At 38.8% G+C, this 21,301-nt stretch overlaps 2 protein-coding genes across 2 annotated transcripts in view; one reads left to right on the top strand and one right to left on the bottom strand.

Annotated features, from left to right (window-relative positions):
* Positions 1-4,008: 4,008 nt before the first annotated feature.
* On the bottom strand, positions 4,009-4,949 carry LOC128743319 (15-hydroxyprostaglandin dehydrogenase [NAD(+)]-like). Its single transcript, XM_053839873.1, has 4 exons — positions 4,857-4,949; positions 4,674-4,797; positions 4,181-4,610; positions 4,009-4,123 (listed from the first exon to the last, which is right to left on the bottom strand). The coding sequence occupies exons 1-4, from the start codon at positions 4,947-4,949 to the stop codon at positions 4,009-4,011; spliced, it is 762 nt and encodes a 253-aa protein (XP_053695848.1).
* Positions 4,950-12,852: 7,903 nt separating this feature from the next.
* LOC128741513 (SNF-related serine/threonine-protein kinase) overlaps positions 12,853-21,301 on the top strand; it is an 89,975-nt gene continuing 81,526 nt past the window's right edge. Inside the window, exons 1-2 of the mRNA XM_053837384.1 lie at positions 12,853-13,108; positions 13,408-13,948. The gene's annotated coding sequence lies outside the window, so the exon portion shown is untranslated. The remainder of the gene's footprint in view (positions 13,109-13,407; positions 13,949-21,301) is intronic.

The raw sequence follows: 21,301 nt of genomic DNA, 5'->3' as shown, positions 1-21,301 counted from the left end.
GACAAGCTGTGGATGCACCAACTTTGAACGAGGTTAGAAAAGCAGCAGGACGACATCCTCGCCGAATTTTTAAAAGTCGGGAGCAAACGGCTGTATTGTGCAATCCATCAGGGTTATACTAAAGGTATAGACTGAGGAGGAGGTATTTACCTACGGTCTGGTTGAAAGGTCTCATATGCCCTATTTACAAAAACGGCAATTATCGATGCATTACTCTCCTCAAATCTGGAAACGAAATTCTCTCCCGCATCCTGTTTCTCAGTCTGAGGCCGTTGTAGACAACCTTTGTTGGCGAATACCAGAGCGGTTTTCGAGAGGGACGCTCCACGTCTGTCCAAATGTTCACCTTACAACAGATCCTCGATAAATTCCGGGAGTTCAACTTGCAGACTCGCCATTTGTTTATAGACTTCAAGGCGGGGTACGATTCAGTTAAACACGATGAGCTGTGGCAGATTATGCTAGAATATGGTTGTCGCTGCTAGAGCGGAATGATTAAAAATAAACAACTTAGCTGGAGGCATTACCGCTTCTAGAGGTAGACCAAACAAGCTGCTTAGCTAGACGCGCCAACGATGTAATCAAATAAACACGCCAGTAGAACGATCCATCTGATCGGGAGTAGGAAAATCAGAATATGAAAAGGAATCTGAATAACCATCTCGCGCATGGATTATGTACTGATTAGACTATTTATTTAAGGCATGAAAGATTAAGCCACTCCCATTTGTCGTATCTAGAATTTCTTTCTTTTTTTATCGTTAGGACGCAATGAGGAGTGTTCAAACAATTATAGTGTTTTAGAATAAGCGGCCGGTAGACTCCAGAAGGAAAATAAATGAAAATTATGGATATTTGAAGAAAAGTCTGGTATCTAAAGGGACACAGTATATAAGTCAATTTTTCTAGGATGCTTTACATAAGTATGCATCGATTATTCAACGCGTAGCTTTAAGACGACAATTGTAACTTTTTTCAATAAAGTTAAGTTTTTCCTGGGAACAGTTTCCCACACATCAGTATAGTGAAGTGAAATCAGCACGAGTGAATATCACATCCAATTTCTAAGTACGACCTAGTCGGAAAAAAGACTGGCAACAACGAAAATCACTGGCTAAGACTATCTCTAGCCAAACTAAATGTTGCTCGCGTCAACAATGGTTTTCCAACAAAATTAATTAGGCTGATACGCGCTACCCGAGGGGCAAGACACGGTTGAAAATATATTACTTTGCCCTATGGAAATATTTTTTCTACCTTAATATATCTATATACCATTCCCATCACGGTTCCCACAATAATATCACCTAAAGCCCCATAAAGATATACATTTAAAGGGCTTTAATAGGGCCTAATATATTAATATATGTTATGATAATCGTCGCTACTCTTGATGGTTTAAAATCATGCGTCAGAATAGCAGGTGAGACATCGGACTCGTTTGTGACGTTAGATGGTTTGAAGCAAGGTGAATCGAATTTGCCTTTCAACATTGTATTGAAAGATACTACCCGAAGAGTAGGCGTGCAGAGAAGCGGTACCATCTTCACGAAATCGCATATGCTCCTAGAGTTTGCGGATGACATCGATATCACCGGTGTTAACCGTACAGCTGTGGAAGAAGCCTACACGCATCTTAAGGAGAAAGCTGCGAGAATAGGCCTTGTCATAAATTCTACCAAAACAAAGTACATGGTGGTTGGTAGAGAGCGTGGTAGCTCTTCGGGTGTTGGAACTGCGGTGGTGAAGCGACTTAAAGACGACAGGCTACAATGGGCTGATCATGTAGCAAGCAGGGATGGCACAATCACTTTGACTCAATTCACATTAATTTGACAATACCGTCTCAGTCAAGCAGAATTTGAAAAAGTTATATATGGGACGACTGAAGAACTAGTTATTATCTACAACTTTTCTGAATAAAGTTGGGCTGTATCTTTTGTATTTAAGGTGCTACAATGCTAGTACCTCTTTAGTAACTAAGTGAACGTTCATTTAATAGAGTTACTAGCATTGTAGCGCCGTAAGTACAAAAGATACAGCAAAACTTTGTTCAGCAAAATTGTAGATAATAAGTAATTCTACAAATGTTCCATATAAAACTTTGTCAAATTTTGCTTGGCTGAGACGGTACTGTCAAATGAATGTAAATTTAGTCAAAGCGATCGTGCCATCCCTGGTAGCAAGGATGCCGGATGAGAGACCAGTGAAAACAATATTTTGCAGAGCACTCGGCAGAGGCCGACGACTTCGAGACAAACCCCGTACCCTTCGCAATTTTCATAATGCAAGAAACAAAACCCTTCTTCCTCATTTGAATGTGTCTACTCCCTTTGTCAGTTCCCCTTCTGTTGTCCCTCAGCCACTTGTAAATCAGTCTTCTTCTCGGTAATTCCTCTCAGCAACCGCCCAGTTAGCTTCGAGGTACGATGCTGATCTAACAAGCCAGTCGTCGTATGTTCGAATCTTGGTTAGGTGGTGCTTGCTAGATAGAGTCAGTAGGATCGTTACACTGGCCCCGTAATTTTCCTGTACTCTAACAGCCGGCTGCGAAGTCTGTCGATAAAGAAGGGTAATGTCTAATGACGGTTTAAGCTCACGGCTTTGCTTTGCTCGGTAATTCCTATAAATCGACACAAAGCCTTTTTACGTTTCGTTCCAAATGCACAAGAGAAACGCACCCCTTTACCCATTTGAACCTTCCACCCCCTTGTAAGAGACCATCTCCTTCTTTTGTCAACCCCCCTGCGCTGCTTCTTTTATGTCAAAAAACATGTATACGAACGCAGGGAGCTAACTATTGGACTGATGACTGGTTTGTGGCTGATTGCAACGAAGCTTTACCTTGCATGACATGACCTTACCTATACCTTCCTTTGCCAGAAAAGTTTCGATGGTTTTCTGTACCGTTTTCTCCTCCCGCGGTAATTTTCTTCAATGTCCTGTTGAAAGTATCAACAAATCTTTTCGCGAAGCCGTTCAACCACGGATGGAAGAAAGTGGTCTTCAAGTGGTGTTGAACCCCCAACCTTTCGCTGGGAAGCTGCGTCCTGTAATCGATAGCTAGAATCTTCTGGGATCCGAATCTACCGAAAAAATTTCGGTAATGTCTTTTTTTATCACCCCCGCTCATTGGGTGTAGACATCCCCATAGGATTAGGTAGTACCAGCCATCCAAGGGGCCGGCGTAGTTGAAGTGAAGTCGTTTCCAGGGTCTTTCCAGAGTTGGTGTTACCACCGTCCTCGCCGCACCGAAACTACCGTATACATTCGATACCTTGGTGATCTCTGCGTAGGTCCCCACGAACACCTTGTTTCACACAACGGATGGTAGAGCTAAACATTCGCCGTACATCAAGTAATCACCGGTGATGGAAAAGGACACGTGCCACTGGAAAAACTCTTCAAAGTGCGGCTCTGTGATACTCGTTTTCTTGGCAGGTCGCATAATTCGCGGTCAATATTCTGGATCTCCTGTTTTAGGGCTAACGTCGCAGTCATTGATTTCGATTAGGGTAGGTCATTAAAAACAACAAATTTCCTAGTACTTAATGTTTTAAATTTATTGCAGCAAATGGTAGTTATCAAAAGCGATAATAATGGTTCCAATTTTGCGTGGCTTTGGTATATATAAATATATTTCTTTCTGTCATTGCAGTTTTTCGCCTTTTTTTATGGATTTGATGATATTTGACTTCTACGAACCAATCATGTTATACAAAATTGATCTTCTCTTTTTTTTTCATTTCAATGATACTTAGCGTATGTAGTATAAAAAGCAAGCCATTGTTACGTACTATTTAGGAGACATATCGAGTTTTTGGTAGTGTGCATCTCTGCGAGTAGATTTTCAGTTAATGTTAAATGCATTATACGGTAAATAAGATTCAGCTTTGATGACATTCGTTACGATGTGTGGATGATTTCATAGCTAATGGTAATTTTATTAATGTATAGAAATTTAGTTAGATAGCAGTGGACCTGAACCGTGCTTGATCAATGTTGGACTTAAATGCTGCTATATGTTATCTCCTTGGGAGGTTTTCCATTGCTTACCAGCCAAATAGAACCGGTAGTTGCGTTTTTTAGCAGAGGGATAAGTTCTCGCGCTACATGTTCCAGTCTAAAAGTGCATTAATATGTTAGTATGGTTAACTATTCGATTGATATGGTGATATACTTTTGGAACTGAAAACCGGACATGTCCAGTTTCCATGCTTTTTCATGCGCTGGTGAGCTGAATCGCTTATTATGGGAAAATGAGTTTTCAATGGGCCCTGGACAGTAGGCGAATGTTCTAATACCGTTTATATTGTAATGGTATGGATCGCCACACGATTTGGTTAGACCAAGGATGGCATGTTTAGTGGCTGTGTAAATAGGGGTGGAAAGTTGTGGTTTTACACTCACGGCCGACCCAATATTTACTAGCACTCCACCCTTGCCACCCTTATCCTTGCTCATGAATTGCTGTGCGAGTAACGTTCCACGTATTGCCCCATTAAGGTTAACGTCAACTTCCAGCTCCCAGAATTTATCATTCATAATCTCTGCATTATTAATTACAATATCGATGTCGTTGAAAATAGTTTTCGTGTACTGGAATGCTTCTGCAAAGGGAAAATTAAATTTAAATAGTTATGTAAATTTGCTTCAAACGTCAAGTAACACACCTTCGAACTGAACATAGTCAGTCACATCACAATGGCAAAATAGGACGCGATTAGCACCAAACTCATGCTCCAACTCTTTGGTCGTCAATTCACCTGCATCTGAGTCCAGGTCACATATTGACACCTATAATTTGTCAACTATTGTCACGCAAGCTGCACCCGGTTTGGAAAATACTAAATTACCTTTGCGCCATACTTCAAAAGTTCTTCACAGAAGGCTCGGCCCAGGCCTGTTGCTGCTCCCGTGACTAATGCTACCTTGTGTTTCAAATCCATTGCTTCTCTATGCGATAGTAATTTTTGCCAATATATATGTGTATAGGATAGGTTCTAACTTCACCACAGACTTAACGAAACGGGAATGAACTGGCAGGATTTTCATTCACCTTTATGCATGGACGTGCAATCAATAAAAGCTAATGTCTTATAAATTACATCAACTTCGTTGCTATTTCTCTACGGTTCAACGACCTGTATCGATACAATGGTATGCTGTTTTACAACAAAAAAAACAGTGCAGATGACTTAATGTCAAATGTGAAAGGTTTTCACAAAATTTCACTGCAAACTCTTTTCTTCCTTATGCGCTAGAATTATACGCCCATGACACCTTCTTTGGCCTTGTGTATACATACACTGTCTGTCTGACTGTGCTGCAAACGCGTACCCCCTGAAGCACATGCTCCACCCTCTGGCGGGCGATGGTTCCCGTCGGGAAAGCTTTTCACGCGTGCAAACGTCAAAGGCGGAAGCAACATATTTCCACTCTCGCATAATTCGTCTTCACGCATACAGTGCTAGTCTGCACAGAATACATATGTAGGAAAAGGAAATGCAAAGAGTTCGTGGAAAAAGGATCCCACGAACGGAGTGTAAAGTTTTGAGCCAGTGGTGCACTGAGAGGGAGAGTAAAATCCTCTGTGGGCTTATATCCAGTCGAGTATGGCAGTATGGCTGTATGGCTGATGCTAGCCAACATAGAATTTTCAAGAGTTGATGAGAGTTGCTGAGTGGAAGCAACCCAAGTTCAAGGGCTTGATGGATATGGAGCTTTCAGTGCCGAAAAGTTTATATAATAACTATCACGTATAATTCCGAAAAATATTGTGGACACAATTGTCATTGTTTGAAAATATGATGTTAATCTAAAATATCTTTGATATTTATATTGTCTATTATTCTTTCAATATTGGAAAATTTTGTGGGTTTTGATCTATTTTGTCTTTTAGAAGCATAGAATATTCTGAAGATCAGTTTTATAGTTCGGTGTAGTATCTCATTTTATGTGCAAACATTTGTAATTAATATTTTTGAACTATCGAATCTGGCTCTATAGTTAAATTTTTAAGTTAAAATGCAGTGTTGGGCACCGCTAATTCGCTAACCGACCAATCGTGAAACGCTAATTATACTTTATAATTTATACTCTGACTAGCCGAATTGTTGCTGATCCATAATTCCAAATGAAGTGTCACTGTGATTTTAAAATTGATAAACTGTAACGCATTTAATTTATTATAGTAGGTTTTGATCTTAATTTTATTAAGAAAAGCCCTATCTAATAAATGTAAATTAATAATAATTTGTGCCGTGATAGATTACAATGTAAAATGTTGCGATATGTTCAAAAATAAACACTGACTGTTAATTAGCAGTTTGCGTTTAGCGATCAACGAAATTTCCACCATTTTCGAGCAAAATGTATCAGTTAGCGAATTAGCGGTGCCCAACACTGTTAAAATGTAATACGCTATATTAAGGATTGTTGAAATTATAATTATGTATGTTACCAAATTTCGAATATCCCAAGGTGCACCGTTTTATAATTTCGGACAATGTGCCTCTGAGCTTCATTGTACTAATTACCTCATTATAAAGCTAAAAAATCAGTTTCCTCAGCTAATTTCGAGCTCAATACCATGTGCTACGTGGACCTACGGTGGTAAACAGAATTTTACTATACAAATAATCCCGAATCAGTAAAGAAATTCTGACGACATCTGTTTGAAGCATATGTTTATTGGTGGACAATGTTGCAATTATAATGGTCGTGAGAGCAAAGCAAAACTGCTATGTCTGAAAAGCCATGCCATTGGGTAACTCAATTATATGAAGGACGGAAGGATGAATTTAAACACTCGTGTGGGTTGTTTTCAGGAAGGAAAATAGAAGTTTTCGAACTTATCTCGAACATGCGTAGCACGTGTGCACTAGTAACTAAGTAACTAAACTGCCAGTCTAAGTTGTGTCTTATTGCAATCTAGCTGTAATTTTTTGACGCCCAATATCCTATTATTCAATTACATTGTATGTTCAAACATTTTTATTTTAACCTACCAGGAATTGTTTATTAGCTCTGACAAGCCTATATAGTTGCAAAATGGAGTAGGTGCCACGGGAAATTTAGTCTACATATTTTTTCGACGAAATTTTTTTTTCACGATCTATGTCCAAAAAAATCGATGTTATTGTTGGAATTCGCAATATGATTTATTAAAGTATTGTATTCTTAAAAATTACAATTTTTCAAATGCTAATTGCAAATATAGTTTTTAGTACTAAAAAATAAGTTTGTATCGAATAATATCACTATACCGACAGGGAGGGAGGTACTCGTGCGGATGCTGAGTGTAACAATAGCCTTGTTTTGTTAGGCTTGAGTGTTCGTTGTCTGTCGGTTGTACTCCAGGTTAGGATAGCGATTGATTCGGAACGGGCGGCTGAATTAGGAAATGAGTTGTCTCCACACTAAACCTAAGATTACAGTTCCATTACGAAACTCGGTAATGTGGCCCTAGTAACGCAATCTACCTAAACCTACGCTAGCACAAAAAAACTAATCCAGAAAATTCGACTGGGAACATTCGACATTGCTGTACATAGTTTACGAATATAGTTACTATATATATAGTTCTGCGGATAGAAAACCAGGCGAATTGGCATCCCTGATTTATGAAATTAAATTTGAAATTATGGTGAAATGTGCAGGTTTTTACGAAAAATAATCACTGGCGGGTGTTGAAAATGACTAGTTCTATGAAAATAAAGTGTATTTTTTTAACATTACTCCTGCATTTTGGATTTTGAAAAGCTTTTGGCTCCGCTTTTGACGTTTATTTGGCTCCCGATTTTCTATCCGCCGAACTATATATATAGTAACTATATTTACGAATTGCTCATACCCATTGATGGCGTTGATCTAGGTTGTAAGACTGTGCCCCAATTAGGTACTACATGGTTAATAAAACCAATAACCTTCTTGGGATGGAGTTTCCATACAGAGTATGAAGTTAATAGGTAGCTTCCGAAGAAGCTGTACTTGGAAATCACAAGAGCTCCATAGGAACTTTCTAGTTCTAAATTGCAAAAGTGACAAATGACAAAGGATGTGGGGGTGCCCAGAAACGGTTCTGGACCAATGAACTGATGAGCAGATCCTTGTCTTGCTAGGCTGTCAGTAAGCGCAGTGCCCTCGATTCCGCAGTGTCCAGGCACCCAGAGTAATGAAACTTGGTTCTGGCGGGAGAGCTCCCTTAAAGTTGTGCTGCATTCCCAAACTAATTTGGATGCACATTTAGTGGATTTGAGAGTTTGTCGTCATTGGCGGAGTCGTTAGACTCGGAAACTGACGGACGGCTGCCAGTGAGTGCCGTGACCGCTTGTTAATTTGCCTGCTTCCTTACATCAGAGGGCTTCGGTGGATGCAGTAGACTAGAGACCGAATTACGGCCGGCGCTTTTTGGTCGATTCTGAGCTGTACGATTGGTTGGCGGTAGAGAGCCTTAGAGAGTCGCTATCTTAAACCGAAAATTCTAATCGAACAGAATCAGTTGTCAAAAGCAAGTCCAATTGAACAGGAGACTTGTCAAAACACCGATTAGAGAGCTTCCAAAAGAGTAACGATTAGAGAGCCTGTTATAGATAGAAACGTCCCCCTCATAGTGGACGTAAAACGAGATTGAAGTGTACTTTGATTTTCCTGGAAAACCATCTGCAAAATGTTTGGATCTCGTTAGATTATGCTGTTATCAGATGATAAAATTGTCGATCTGTTGCCAAATTCGAAATCCTACTACAGGGTGTTCAATAAGTTCGAATACACTTTAAATAATGTAATGTATATACTGGACACTATCACTTGTTGTTCTTACAAAATCTTACATTTTGTAAGAACAACAAGTGATAGTGTCCAGTATATACATTACATTATTAGTTTAATAGTTCTTACGTTGCACGAAGATACGAAAGTGAAAGCACTTTAAAAATGTGTTTAAAAAATGAAGATACAAGATGTTTTTTTCTGAGTCAATTTTTATTGAAGCAGTGTTTATTGAGAACCTTTACGACATATTTGGTGGAAGCACCCCCGCTTTGTTCTTTATGACGAGGTTGAGACGTTTCTCAAAAGAATCACACGCGGCACGCACCTGGTCCATGGGCATCTCGTCTCAGATCTTGGAAATGAGCTTCCTAAATTGGTCCATAGTGCTCACTTTATGTTCGCTCTGCTTGGCCAGCACGTACGAATAAAAGTCCAGGAGATTAAGATCCCAGGAGCTGGGAGGCCACAAAGTCTTATCGAGAAAAACAGTCAAATTTTCCCGACACCACGCTTGGGCGATATTCGCCGTGAGGGCCGGTGCGCCGACCTGTTGAAAGACGTAATGAGGCTGACACCAATGCCAATACACAGAATGCACATGATGCGCACTTACACAACGATGAAAAGTTGTATTCGAAATTATTGAACACCCTGTATGTATGACTATTTTCTCAATCTGCTGTTTGATGTTAAAAGACCTTTAAAACCACCTGTTTTAAGTTCTGCACCTGCAGGCCTTGGCTCAAAAAAATATAGAAGCAATCGCTTAAAAGTCTGAAAATACCTTCCCGTATCCTACATAATCGATTTCTTTTTTGTTTTTTTTAATTTCCGGTGATTCAATCTATAGATATAATTAACAAACAAACACCCAACAAACACCGAAGCTGAATTAAAATGCTACTGATTTGGTTACAGTTGATTTAACTCTGAATACAGGTGGTAGATGCTGAATAAATTTAAGCAAAGGCCTCTGTATTCTATAAGTGTTTAAGCAGCCAACGAACACTTGCTAAGCAATTATATCGCCCTTTATATAATCTCTGTGCGCCTTGTTTCCAGCTTTGCGAATACAGTAATGACCCGATTTTGTCACCCCCATGATGAATTTAGGGGTGACAAAAACGGGACAGTGACAAAATCGGGTATTTTTTCAATTTTTATTTTTTTGCATATAACTTAGAACGAACTACATATATTTCATTCTGATGACTTTTAGGACATTTCGCACTTCCATCTACCTCTCTGTGGACATTTGTCACCTGTTCACAGCAGTCCCACAGGTATGAAAACACGCGTTTTTTAATTGCGCCGAAATGGTTGATTATACTGGTTAACTATGTTCATAGAAATTTCATAGCGTGAAAAGCTCTTTCTTATGGTATGAACCATTCTTTGATTAATCCTCCTAAAAGTAAGATAGAAAATTTATTTTTCAAGCAGTAAGAGATAGAGCAAAACAATGCTCTACAAAATTTTTGAGAAGATTATTATAAAGAACTTTGCCAAAGAAAGTGACCTTCTAGCTATTATAGTTGTGGAGATAAGAAACAACTTTTGTGAAAACTCCACGATAATCAACACAGCTCTTTTCACAGTGTCTTAACACATTTGACATGCTTCAAAATGATTTTCAAACTAAGCTTTTGATAAATCAAAAGCGTGACAAAATCGGGGAGTGACAAAATCGGGTTACCACTGTATTGGTTTTTTAAAAACGCGCAAAAGCCTCTATTAAGCTTCATTGCAGCTTCGTGTTTTTAAATAACCCATTTGCGCAATGCCGTCAATTCGATTTTTTAAACAAGAAATAGTTTTGCAATGCTTTTTCAGTCGCTTAACCTACGTCTCATCAACCTTTATGCAGCCAAAAAATAATCTATTTTTGAATTTAAAAGATGGAACGCGTCATATTTATTTTGCTTTGGCGTCATATGCTATATTTTTAATTTCGAATAACTTGAATTCGTATATGCAAGCTAATTAAAAATGCATGTCGTCATCTTTCGGGAACATACGACGCCGTAGCAAAATAAATATGTTGCGTTCTATTTTATTTATTTCATAATAGATTAATTTTTGGCTGCATAAAGGTTTATGAGACGTTGATGAGGCGACTGAAAAAGCATTGCAAAGCTATTTCTCGTTCTAAAAATAGAATCGACAGCATTGCGCAAACTGGTTATTTAAAAACACGCAAAAGCCTCTATTAAGCTCCATTGCAGCTTTAAAAGCAGCTACCCAAGTTGAAAATTTCAAGCTGATCAAACGTTTTTTAGCGGAATTTATTCAACCTGTGGCTGATCTATGGTTTAGTTTCAGAAATAAAAACCTTTTTGTCAGCTCCTAAACATCTAGGTTAAGCTTCGGGCTTGCTAATAGCTGCTTTGAAGCTGGAATGTAGCTTAATAGAGGCTTTTGCGCGTTATTAAATAACCAATTCCCGCAAAGTTGGAAACAAAACGCACAAAGGTTATCTAAAGTGCGATATAACTGCTTAACAAGAGTTTTTTCTGCCACAAATAAAATAGGCTGTATAAGTTTTCCAATTGCGGCTGAATAAGTATTGTAGAATTGGTTACATAAATTTTATTCGATGCATATTCAGCTATGGCTGAATAATAATGGCTGCTAAATGTTTAATCAGCGCATAAATGTTTCTTGGGATGTAACATGCTCCCGGTAGACTCCTTATTTCAAGGAGATTAACTAGGGTAGGGCTATTTCAATAACTATTACAAACAAAATACGGTAAAATAAAATTGAAAGTTACCGCAACATCTGTACAAATTTTCACTTCAAACAGTTAAGGCGAAATGAGCAGTCATTAACTTTTCGTTGGAAAGCCCAATTTTGAAAGCAGTTTCTAGTCCCATAACGGGAGCTCTGTTTTTAAAAATATATTCATTGCATCCTCTTTGCTAATCTGAATACAGAGGATGTATTTTCAAGAACAGAATTTTTGTTTCAAGTAAAAAAACTGCTTTTGAAATTTACAGAATCAATACGACTCATTTCACCTTAAAAAGTTTGTCCAAAAAATCCACGAAAACCGACTTTTATAAGCCCTGTAAGTAGTAACTAAATATAGCTCGTTAAACGGTAAATTCAAATTGGGTTGGGCCCATTTGTCGACCAACATTTGAAAGGGACGGATAAGCCAACTGTCAAACAGACCGAGCGAGAGTTATTTTTTGCTGGAGCAGCATAGGAAAATGAACTCTCACTCGTTCTGTTTGACAGTTGGCTTATCCGCCCCTTTCAAATATTGGTCGACATTTAGACAGCTTATCCTCTGTATACCAGTTCGGATGCATCTTTCATTATACGAGTCGCAAACGCAAACTGCACTGCATAGTAAACAACATTCAAAAAAATGCCAAGATGTGCCATCGCGAGAGAGGCAGCCATTTTCAAACGTACAATAATAACGGTTTCGTCTCTGGTTGTCCTCGCTCAGCTATGCTGGCTGGCTGGCTGGTTGAAGCGTTTATTTTTATTCCATCACCATCAGCTCTGTTGCTGCTACGAATGCGACCATCTCATCCGGAGAACGGTGCGGTTTGTTTTCATTTTTCCGCACACGATGACATAGCTATACTCTCGCTCGCTTGCGTCGATATGAATGAAAAGCATCAGCGACGCGACGAGTCGTGCAAATGTGTGAGTATGTGCGCTGTTCTCTAATCATGAGAGAGAATTGCGAATGGTGGCGAAGCAGACGTTAAGCACAGTAACGAACTGATTTTACTTCTCCATCTGTTCCATTCAATAATCAAATTTATTTTTACTCTATAATTGTCACTACTTTTAGGTTTTAAAATGATTAAAAAAATTGGCTTTTCATGTTTTTGAATCAAACGAAACCTAAAATTTTATGTTGAGCAGTTGATCGAAAACTAACCTACTTTAAACATAAATTAACGGTAACAGATTCGTGCATTACTGTTGACTATTGGACAGTGTTGAGAAAAGTAAAGACAGAAGAGAGGCTCGCACACAACCGCACGATTCCTCTTCGCCAAAGTGGCTCGCCCGTGCTGACACAATCGTTGTTCGCTCGTCTAGCGTGAAAGATGTCGGCAGTGACGGAATCGTAGAAAAACGCGACTTCTTCCATCAGCGGATGGCATGTATTTCAGTGAGCAAAAGTACCTAAAACGAAAAATTCGATTGCCGCTGCATTGTGCAAAGTGATTTTCGCGATTCAGGGCGAGGTTTTCGCGTTAATGAATCAATTTGATGTGATTTTTCTCGTACACAGTGGATGGAGTTTTGTGGAAAACTGGGCTGCATTCGTGCGGAAGCCAAGTGAAAATGGTGCTCTCTTTATGTAAGCTGTTGTGTTGAGTGTTCTGTAATGCTGTTGAGTAAACGGAAGAAGGATTTCGAGGTCCATTTCGGTCGGCATTTTGTTGAAATTAATGAAACAGATGCTTTACCAGTAAAACTACCGGGTTATCATTATATAACTATTAGTTCTACCACACCATAATCGAAAAATTGTAAAATCTTGACATAGCAAAAAAAACAACTTCGCTTTTGTCCATTTGTCCTCACAGGCAAAGGTTTTACTGGTCTAATTTTCCTCTTATTGGTATTCCTGCTGCGGGGATTTGACGTACCGAACAGTGTTGGGTTCAGTTTCCCCGTAACCTGTTCAAGTGGGCTGAACTGACGCCGACGAGCTGCCGAATAAGGTCAAAACAAGAAATATATTTTCACTGTTGCTACTGTTACTGCATTATCGGGTGGGCGAAGCGAAAAAAACTGAATACTTATCGACTACCTAGTTGCAATCGATTGTGTTTGTGCAAAAGATTAAGCATGAAAAAAAAATCAGTTCTAATCAGCTTTCGGTCCAAGTCAATAATCGAAAAAATGAAAACCTAACTGTTTAGGTCTTCTAGAAAGCTCGCAAATTGTTAAAGGTGAAAAAGTCTGAAAAGTGAAGCTGATTGGCGTGGAAGTTGTTGACAAATGTGTAATACAGCGAAGACCTGTGTATCGTCTGTGTTCGTTAGTGAGTGTGCATTCTAGTGAGAATTGTGCCAGCTGGAATCGTCCCGAGGGCACATTCACTCTAGTTTATTTTTTTTTTCGTTGAGGCCGACTAACGGTAGCTGCTCTAGAAGGATATCCACTGACCGATGAATGTTTCTACTACTCCAAAGTAAGTTGAAAACGTTAGCAATAGGTTTGTAAAAGTTTCAAAATTGAAGTTTAATAACTGATAACACTTTATATTTTTAATAAAATATTCGACATACATTTTCTACCAGCTTAGATCTGCTCAAAAAAAAAAAAGATATTCATGTAGTTTTCGGGTTTCATTCAGTTGCTTAAATTAGAAAAAAAAAATACTTTTTACAAAACTATTACATCTTATGACACGATCAATTCAATACATTAGGCCGTATGAATAAAAGAGGGTTACAAGATTCATCCGGGAAAAGCAAAGCAAACTGTTTTATTCACAGTGCCTATTGTGTCGATACATTTGATATTTGCCGTAGAACTACGCCTTATCTCATAGGCATAGGCTGTCAAACTAATATCCTGTTGCAGGCCAGAGTTTCGAAAAAATGAAAGATTTTGATCGGAAATAGACCGCCCAGCTAGCTTCGAGGTACGATGCTGGTCTAACAAGCCAGTCGTCGTATGTTCGAATCTCGGCTAGGCGGTGCTTGCTAGTTAGAGTCAGTAGGATTGTTGCATTGGCCCCGTAATTTTCCTGTACTCTAACAGCCGGCTGCGAAGTCTGTCGATAAAGAAGGGTAATGTCTAAAGACGGTATAAACCCATGGCTTTGCCTTGTGATCGGAAATAGTGCTACGAATTCTGACCAACTTTGATTGCCAAAAGATGTATCAATCGTAAAGTATTTATTTTGACGCTGTTTTTCAATTACTAGATTGGGAAAATTGATCAAAATTCCACGATCAAATTTTCATATACATTTTACGTGTGTTCGCCTTGTTCCTCGGACATGGACGACAATAAGACACACCTTTTGTTTACTGCAATTTGATTTAATTCCATTTAAGAAAAAAAAAGTGATAGAGTTCCCTCGTTCCAACTGGTCTCCGATTATTTGTATCTTTTGAATCTAGTACAATATGATGTCTTGATAGTAAACCGTACCGGAAAAAGTGCATAACCCCTTACTTCGAGCGTTTGGATGGACCTGCTATTAGAATACATACTCAAGTCGCTTTTCACGCGAAAGATACTTTCCGCGTGATTCAAAACCGCGTAAATTCCGATATTTGCGTAAAAAACGCGTAAATACCGAATTTGCATGAAAAAACCTTCGAATCTACAAGTAAAAGTAGACGCATACAACTCCAAAAATGCATAAAAATCGCACAAATTTTCAAATTTGCGTGTAAAATCTCGTGAATTTTAAACAGAGGGATGGAGTACAAGCGTGTAAATTCTTACAATCGCGTAAAAACACGTAAATTCTAAAAATCGCATAAAAAAGACCGCGTAAATGTTGAAATTTGCACAATAAATCGCGTAAAAATCGACTTCAGTGTACTCAAATTAAAGTCTTATCATCGTCCTCTCGTACTCTCCATGCGAATGAATTTTTTGATAGATTTTATTGCTATAATACCTAAAAAATGGAAGTATAGGGCATTCCATTTTGCAGAACCGTTTCGCGCGAAAGTTTCAATAGACATCCCACTGGCATTTAAGCATTGTCCCAGGCTCGTTCCAAACGTTTCCAACCCGAAATTATTTGGATTTGATTAGAAATACTCCTACGGCATCTAAAGCAGGTCTGATATCCCGCATACATTACCTTACTAACCATAAGTCCCCGGCTGACCCAATCAATCTGACTTTTCTCGGAGGTGCTTGTGATAGCTGTTATAAATAAGCACAATTTTCATTTCCCAACCCAGGGACTACAATTGCATGCATTGTATGTCTAATGTGATTTTATTTGTTTCTATTTTAGAAAAAAGGGTAAGCTTTTCTCGCTCTTGAGCAGTTCGAGAATTGCTTGCTTCGATTGATTTTTTCAAATTTACTCTAAATTAAAGTCTTATGCGACAATCTTAGGGACTGTGATGTAACATATTATATATTTTAACGCAGTAATTTCCAAAAGGACTCTGCACTCAATAATTGACGACAATTCGCTAATCGCATTAGTTAGAAGCTAGCCAATCGTTTTAAGGTAATTGTGGGCAGAATGAAAAAAAAAAAGATCTTCAGATCTTGAAATAGAAACTGATAAACATAGACTCTGCAACTGTGGAGCATTAATAAATCAAATGATGTCAATATTTGGAAGGGGATTATTAGAGCCCCTTGAAATTTGGCAAAGCGATCCTGGCAGGGACTTCATAAAACGAGTCGAACCTAATCACACCTTAATTGTGACAGGATGTCTGACTATCACCAAGAGAAGGCAAAACCAAACTGAGAATTTGGGTCCGGAAATTTCATAATTAAAACCTCAACAATTGCGTGAAAGTAGGCCGCTTGAGCACCAATCGCTGAACAAGTCAATCTTGTAATCTTCTTGTTATATTCTGCAGTCTTCGATTTGGCTGACCACAAAATACATCTTCAAGTCATTAGCAAAAAAAATAATGTCACCTTTATTGAGTAGCAACGCTGCGTCCTTTATGTTGATACAAAATAGCAGTGGTCGCAGTTTGCTACCCTGTGGTACACCAAAATTATTTGTAAATGCCGCAGAAATTGTACAAAAAGATGTCTTTCTATAAGATATGTTTCCAATCATTCACAAAATTTTGTTATTAACTCAAGTTTGCCCAGCTTGGGCAAAAGAATAGCATGATTAAAGGTATCAAAAGCGGCGCTCAATTCGGTATAAGCAGTATCAACCAGAGTCTTAGTTTGGCATTATCACAAGAGTTGACATGGAGTTCACTGACTCATATTGTCTAAGAGCACTGTATTGCTGACATGGAGTAAGAAGGAAACTTCCGAAGAAGTTGTGCCTTGATCATGCAAGAGCCCCGCAATTGCAGAGCAGAAGCGCTGAACTTTCAGATATAGAATTACAAAAGCGGCAGGTGTCTTGCCGATATTCTTTAAATGATAAAGAACGGGGCTGTCTCCTGTTAGGAGTACCGTGATTGTGCGTAGTTCACTACGAGTTGAATGGAGTAGTTTTTTTAGCTACTGCAGGGTTTGGGTAGATAACCTGTTTAGCTTGGCTACAAACCCTGTGTTTTATTCCAACGGGATACTATTTCTAGCTTTTCCTATGCCATCAATTCGCCTTTCATGGCGGATGTGGAGGTGTCCAGAAACGGTTCAGGGTCAATAAATTGCTGAGCCGATCCTTGTCTTGCCAGGTTGTCGTTTCCGCGGTGACCGGGCACTCAAAGTAATAAAACTTTGTTTTGGCGGGAGAGCTCCCTCAATGCTGTGCTGCGTTCCCAAACTAATTTGGACACGCATTTGGCAGACTTGAGTGCCAGTAGTGCTGCTTGGCTGTCCGTGAAGATACCGAAATTCGTTTCAAGCATATTGTTGCACAGATGTATATTGCATATACTGCCGTGAATCGCATATCAGTCCCATATGTATTTTTTGTGATTATGAGTTTAATCGCTAAACAGTATTAGTTATCATTGTTCTTTAGGTTGTAAGAAAAAAATAGCTAGTTTCATTTCAAAAAATATAAAAAAAATATCAGGTCAGTTTGTCCCATCTTAAAAGTAATCGCATATCAGTCCCACAGCGGTGGCCGCAGGAAGAAGCTATATATATCCCAGATATAGCTCAAATGAATGATAACACAACTTTATCAACTCTTACGTACTTTATTTACTCATATTTACTCTTATTATAGATAAAATGTTAGCAAACATCATAGATCGTTTGTCAAATATGCGTTCACTGGTTTTGTTCTGGTAATTCAATCCATTTTCCATCAATTTTTTAGTTTCGTCTACTAATGAAACGATGGTTTTAATCAATGATTTTTTCCTTCCATCATCTCATCCATCAAAATTTTGGTTGATTTTGTCTTTTTAAATGATTTTCAATATCAAATTCATCAGACATGACTTGTTTTTCTTGCTTCGTTGTAAAAATCTTGCAATGGTTTTGGTTTAGCCCATTCACAGAGTTGCTGTAATGGAATTCGTATGATCCTTTTTTTTTACAACTACGTATCTGATGTTGTCGATATAGGGTCGAGGCTTCAACTTATTTAAAACATATTGAGATACGCTAAAAACATTTGTAAAAAAACTGTCGGGAAGCATATCCATAATTTCAACGTTGTTTTTGGCATTTCGTACCGAAAACTTAACGAGGACATTTTTCAGGAGTTATTAAAACTTTTAAATAAACAACACTTTAAGCGAAACAATCAACTTTGACAGTTACACCGTAAATAGAAACCGGTCATAGCGGGACTGATATGCAATTATTTTACAGTCTGTCATGTAAAATAATGGCATATCAGTCCCATTGTTGTTTTTTTATACAAAAATATAATTTTATTGTATAGCACTACAAAAGTATTAAAAACATTGTAATACATATTCTTGAGTCAAGTTAATAACGATATGTCATGCGATATTTTTGTTATCTTGATAAACATGATCACAGCTTTCATCACTGTTTTCTCCGATTGATGAATTTCCATATGGGACTGATATGCGATTCACGGCAGTATACTCCGCTTGAAAAACGGTGGGCCACTTTCCTAATGAAATAGTTTCCCTGCAGCCGGGTCTGTAGACTCCGGAGCCTTTGCAGGCCCCCATTTTTAAACCATCTGTAAAAAAGCGTAGAATGTTTTCGTTGAAAAATTGGGCCTTCCATTATTCCACATTGAGCAATCTGTTTCAATCACCTCATATGGAACGTCCATATTGGGCCTGGCTTCCATGCAGTCAGAGACTGAAGTTACTAAGGGTGTCAGATTGAACACCCGAAGTATGTGAAGATGACCGATTTGCTAACCTTCGAGTATAATTTCACTGCTTTGCAACCGTAGTGCACCGAGCTCTGCTTCCTTCTTCACATGAAGATGCAAAGGCAATAAGCATAGCATTGCCTCCATGGCTGCAGTAGGTGTTGTACGCATGGCACTGGTAACTGTAAGACAGGCCAGGCGCTGAGGCTTGGGCTGTCACCTCATTCACCTTTGGCCACCATACGACTACGGCATGGGTTATCCTAGGCCGTGAAATAGTAGTATATGACCAAAAGGTTAGTTGAGGTTTCAATCCCCAGGTTTTGCCAAACAGTGGCCAGCATACCCAGATAGCCGAAGTTGCTTTCTTAACAGCATAATCTAGGTGGGCAGCCCAGTTCAGCTTTTTATCGAGAATTATTCCGAGGTGTTTGACTTCATTACTGAAGCCCAGTCTGACACCATTCAGTATAGGGGGAGTATGGGGATGTTTCCTTTGCCTAGTGAATGGTATAACGACTGTTTTGGTGGGGTTACATTAAGTCCCTCTTGTGTTTGTGACCACCATAACGTGGTGGTGTTTAGAGCAAACCTGCAAGCGACTTGACAATACTGCGTCAAACTTTCCTCTGACGATAAGTACAACGTTGTCAGCGTAAGCAATGGTCTCATAATCATAATCTGTGATAGCTTGTGAATGAGTGCGTTGGCAACCAGTTACCAGAGCAGGGGGAGAGAACTGCACCCTGTAGACATCCTTTGATCACCGATATCGTGACCGATGTATCTCCCAATGATGCTGTAGTTTCGCTGCTCGAGAGCATTGCTTGAATCCAGCTCATTGTAGTGTGGTCGATTCTCTTTTCACAGAGAGCCGTATTAATTGACGCGAAGGACGTGTTATCGAAAGCGCCTTCAATATCAAGAAAAGCACAAGTGCTGTCTCTTGATATTTGAGCAATTCCTCAATTAACGTCATTAAACAGTGCAGTGCAGTTTCCGTAGATTTACCATGTTGGTATACATGTTGATTTACATGTAGAATTCGATAGTATTTAATCGGCTGGGATTGAAACCGCTTCTAATCCGTGTATCTTCTAGTTTAGCAAAATACAACGAATGACAAAATTAATAATATTACAAATGACCTTTTTATCATCTAATTTTACGTTCGCTCTTTTTCACATCTTGTTCAACCTTAAGAATACTATATAAAACCTTGTTTGATTGTTTTTTCTCCCATTGCCATTGATTATTGTTATTAAAAATTACTCAAATGTCTGACTTAGTGACTTCATCTATAAGTCAAGACAAAAACACGAGGTTAACTCTAAAGAAACGATTCTCGTTAAAGTCGTGTGTTGCCAAAACAGAAAGATGACCATCCATTGATTCGCCCAGAAAATATGTCAGTCCATACTCCTACTACTCTCGTCCATACTCCGGCAACCGTAAAGTTCAATCGGTGTCGCATTGGCATTGAGAATGGTCGCGAAAGTAGCAGCACTATATGGTCTATCAATGTTCACCAGAGGGGAACGCTTAATGGGATCTGTGTCCCACGCGTACCACGCGGTCTTATCGAAAACTTTGTTGCGTGAAGGGCGGCGCAGCAATAATTGGATTAATATTTGAGAAGGTCACACACTCACTCACACTGGCCTCCTGACGAAGCCAAATGAAGTGAAGCAGGACACGAAAAATTATTTCGTTTCCTCGATTGGTTTTTGCGCGTAAACACACGCTCGCGAAGTTAGTCATCGTTGACGTAGTGAATCGGAAAGATTTTAGCGGTCGACTGCAGCGGCAGCAGCAACAGTGGCACAAATGCTGATGACCTCAACCTCATGAAACTGGATTTGTGCAGTTGCGCTGCCACAGTGTGTAACCGTTGTTTTTGGCAAGATGTTTTTACTGGTTGCTGTATTGATGTTTTCTTCAACATAGGTGATACAAGCACACTTCAGTATAATTGTCGATTTTTCTTATACATATTTACGATGTTTTCGTTTTGTAGATTATCAAAGATATTGGAACAATCGGGTTTGGTTCTTCTAATGTAAAGATCCTTTTTCCATATGAAAACTATTCTCGAATAATATGTTACTTAGTAACAGAGCTTTAGAGAAAAAGACAGGTTTGAAAGCCATGATATCAGCGAAAAGCATCTATTAGCATCCAAAATCATGTGAACATTCAATTCCCGTCTGCCGTCTCTAAACATAATTTGGAATGGAGTTTGGAAGTATTGGAATGGTACCTTTTTGAGGAAAGTAAAACAGTTCAACCAAATAGTTTAAAATAGATGCGAACCAAAATGGCATAACCTTTAAAAGTAAGGAATACAAAAATATGGTATAAATGCTGGCTCGAACTGCTACTGTCATAAAAAACTACATATCTTTCAACTAAACGCAGAAAATGTGCAATCCTTTGTGACGACAATTCACGTCCGGTATTATATTATCACATGAAAAAAGAGTTGCGCTGGAGATATTCACATTCCCAAGTCATCTCAAACCGTGACGATGGCCGACTGTTGAAAGAATCTACTATTGGCGGAGCTGCCTATATACTTTTGTTTTTAAAATGCTTCCGGTGTTT

This window comes from Sabethes cyaneus, chromosome 3 (genome assembly GCF_943734655.1).
Source record: "Sabethes cyaneus chromosome 3, idSabCyanKW18_F2, whole genome shotgun sequence".
NCBI lineage: Eukaryota > Metazoa > Arthropoda > Insecta > Diptera > Culicidae > Sabethes > Sabethes cyaneus.
Note: the sequence above shows the minus strand (reverse complement) of the source record. Positions and strands in the feature narration are given on the sequence as shown.

What these genes read in the sequence shown, in the direction of transcription:
- LOC128743319 (XM_053839873.1), bottom strand. Translation starts at nt 4,949, where the DNA reads ATGGATTTGAAACACAAGGTAGCATTAGTCACGGGAGCAGCAACAGGC. An exon ending in TTTTGAAGTATGGCGCAAAG is followed by an intron (nt 4,798 to 4,856) that starts GTAATTTAGTAT and finishes GACAAATTATAG; the next exon opens with GTGTCAATATGTGACCTGGA. An exon ending in TGACTATGTTCAGTTCGAAG is followed by an intron (nt 4,611 to 4,673) that starts GTGTGTTACTTG and finishes TTCCCTTTGCAG; the next exon opens with AAGCATTCCAGTACACGAAA.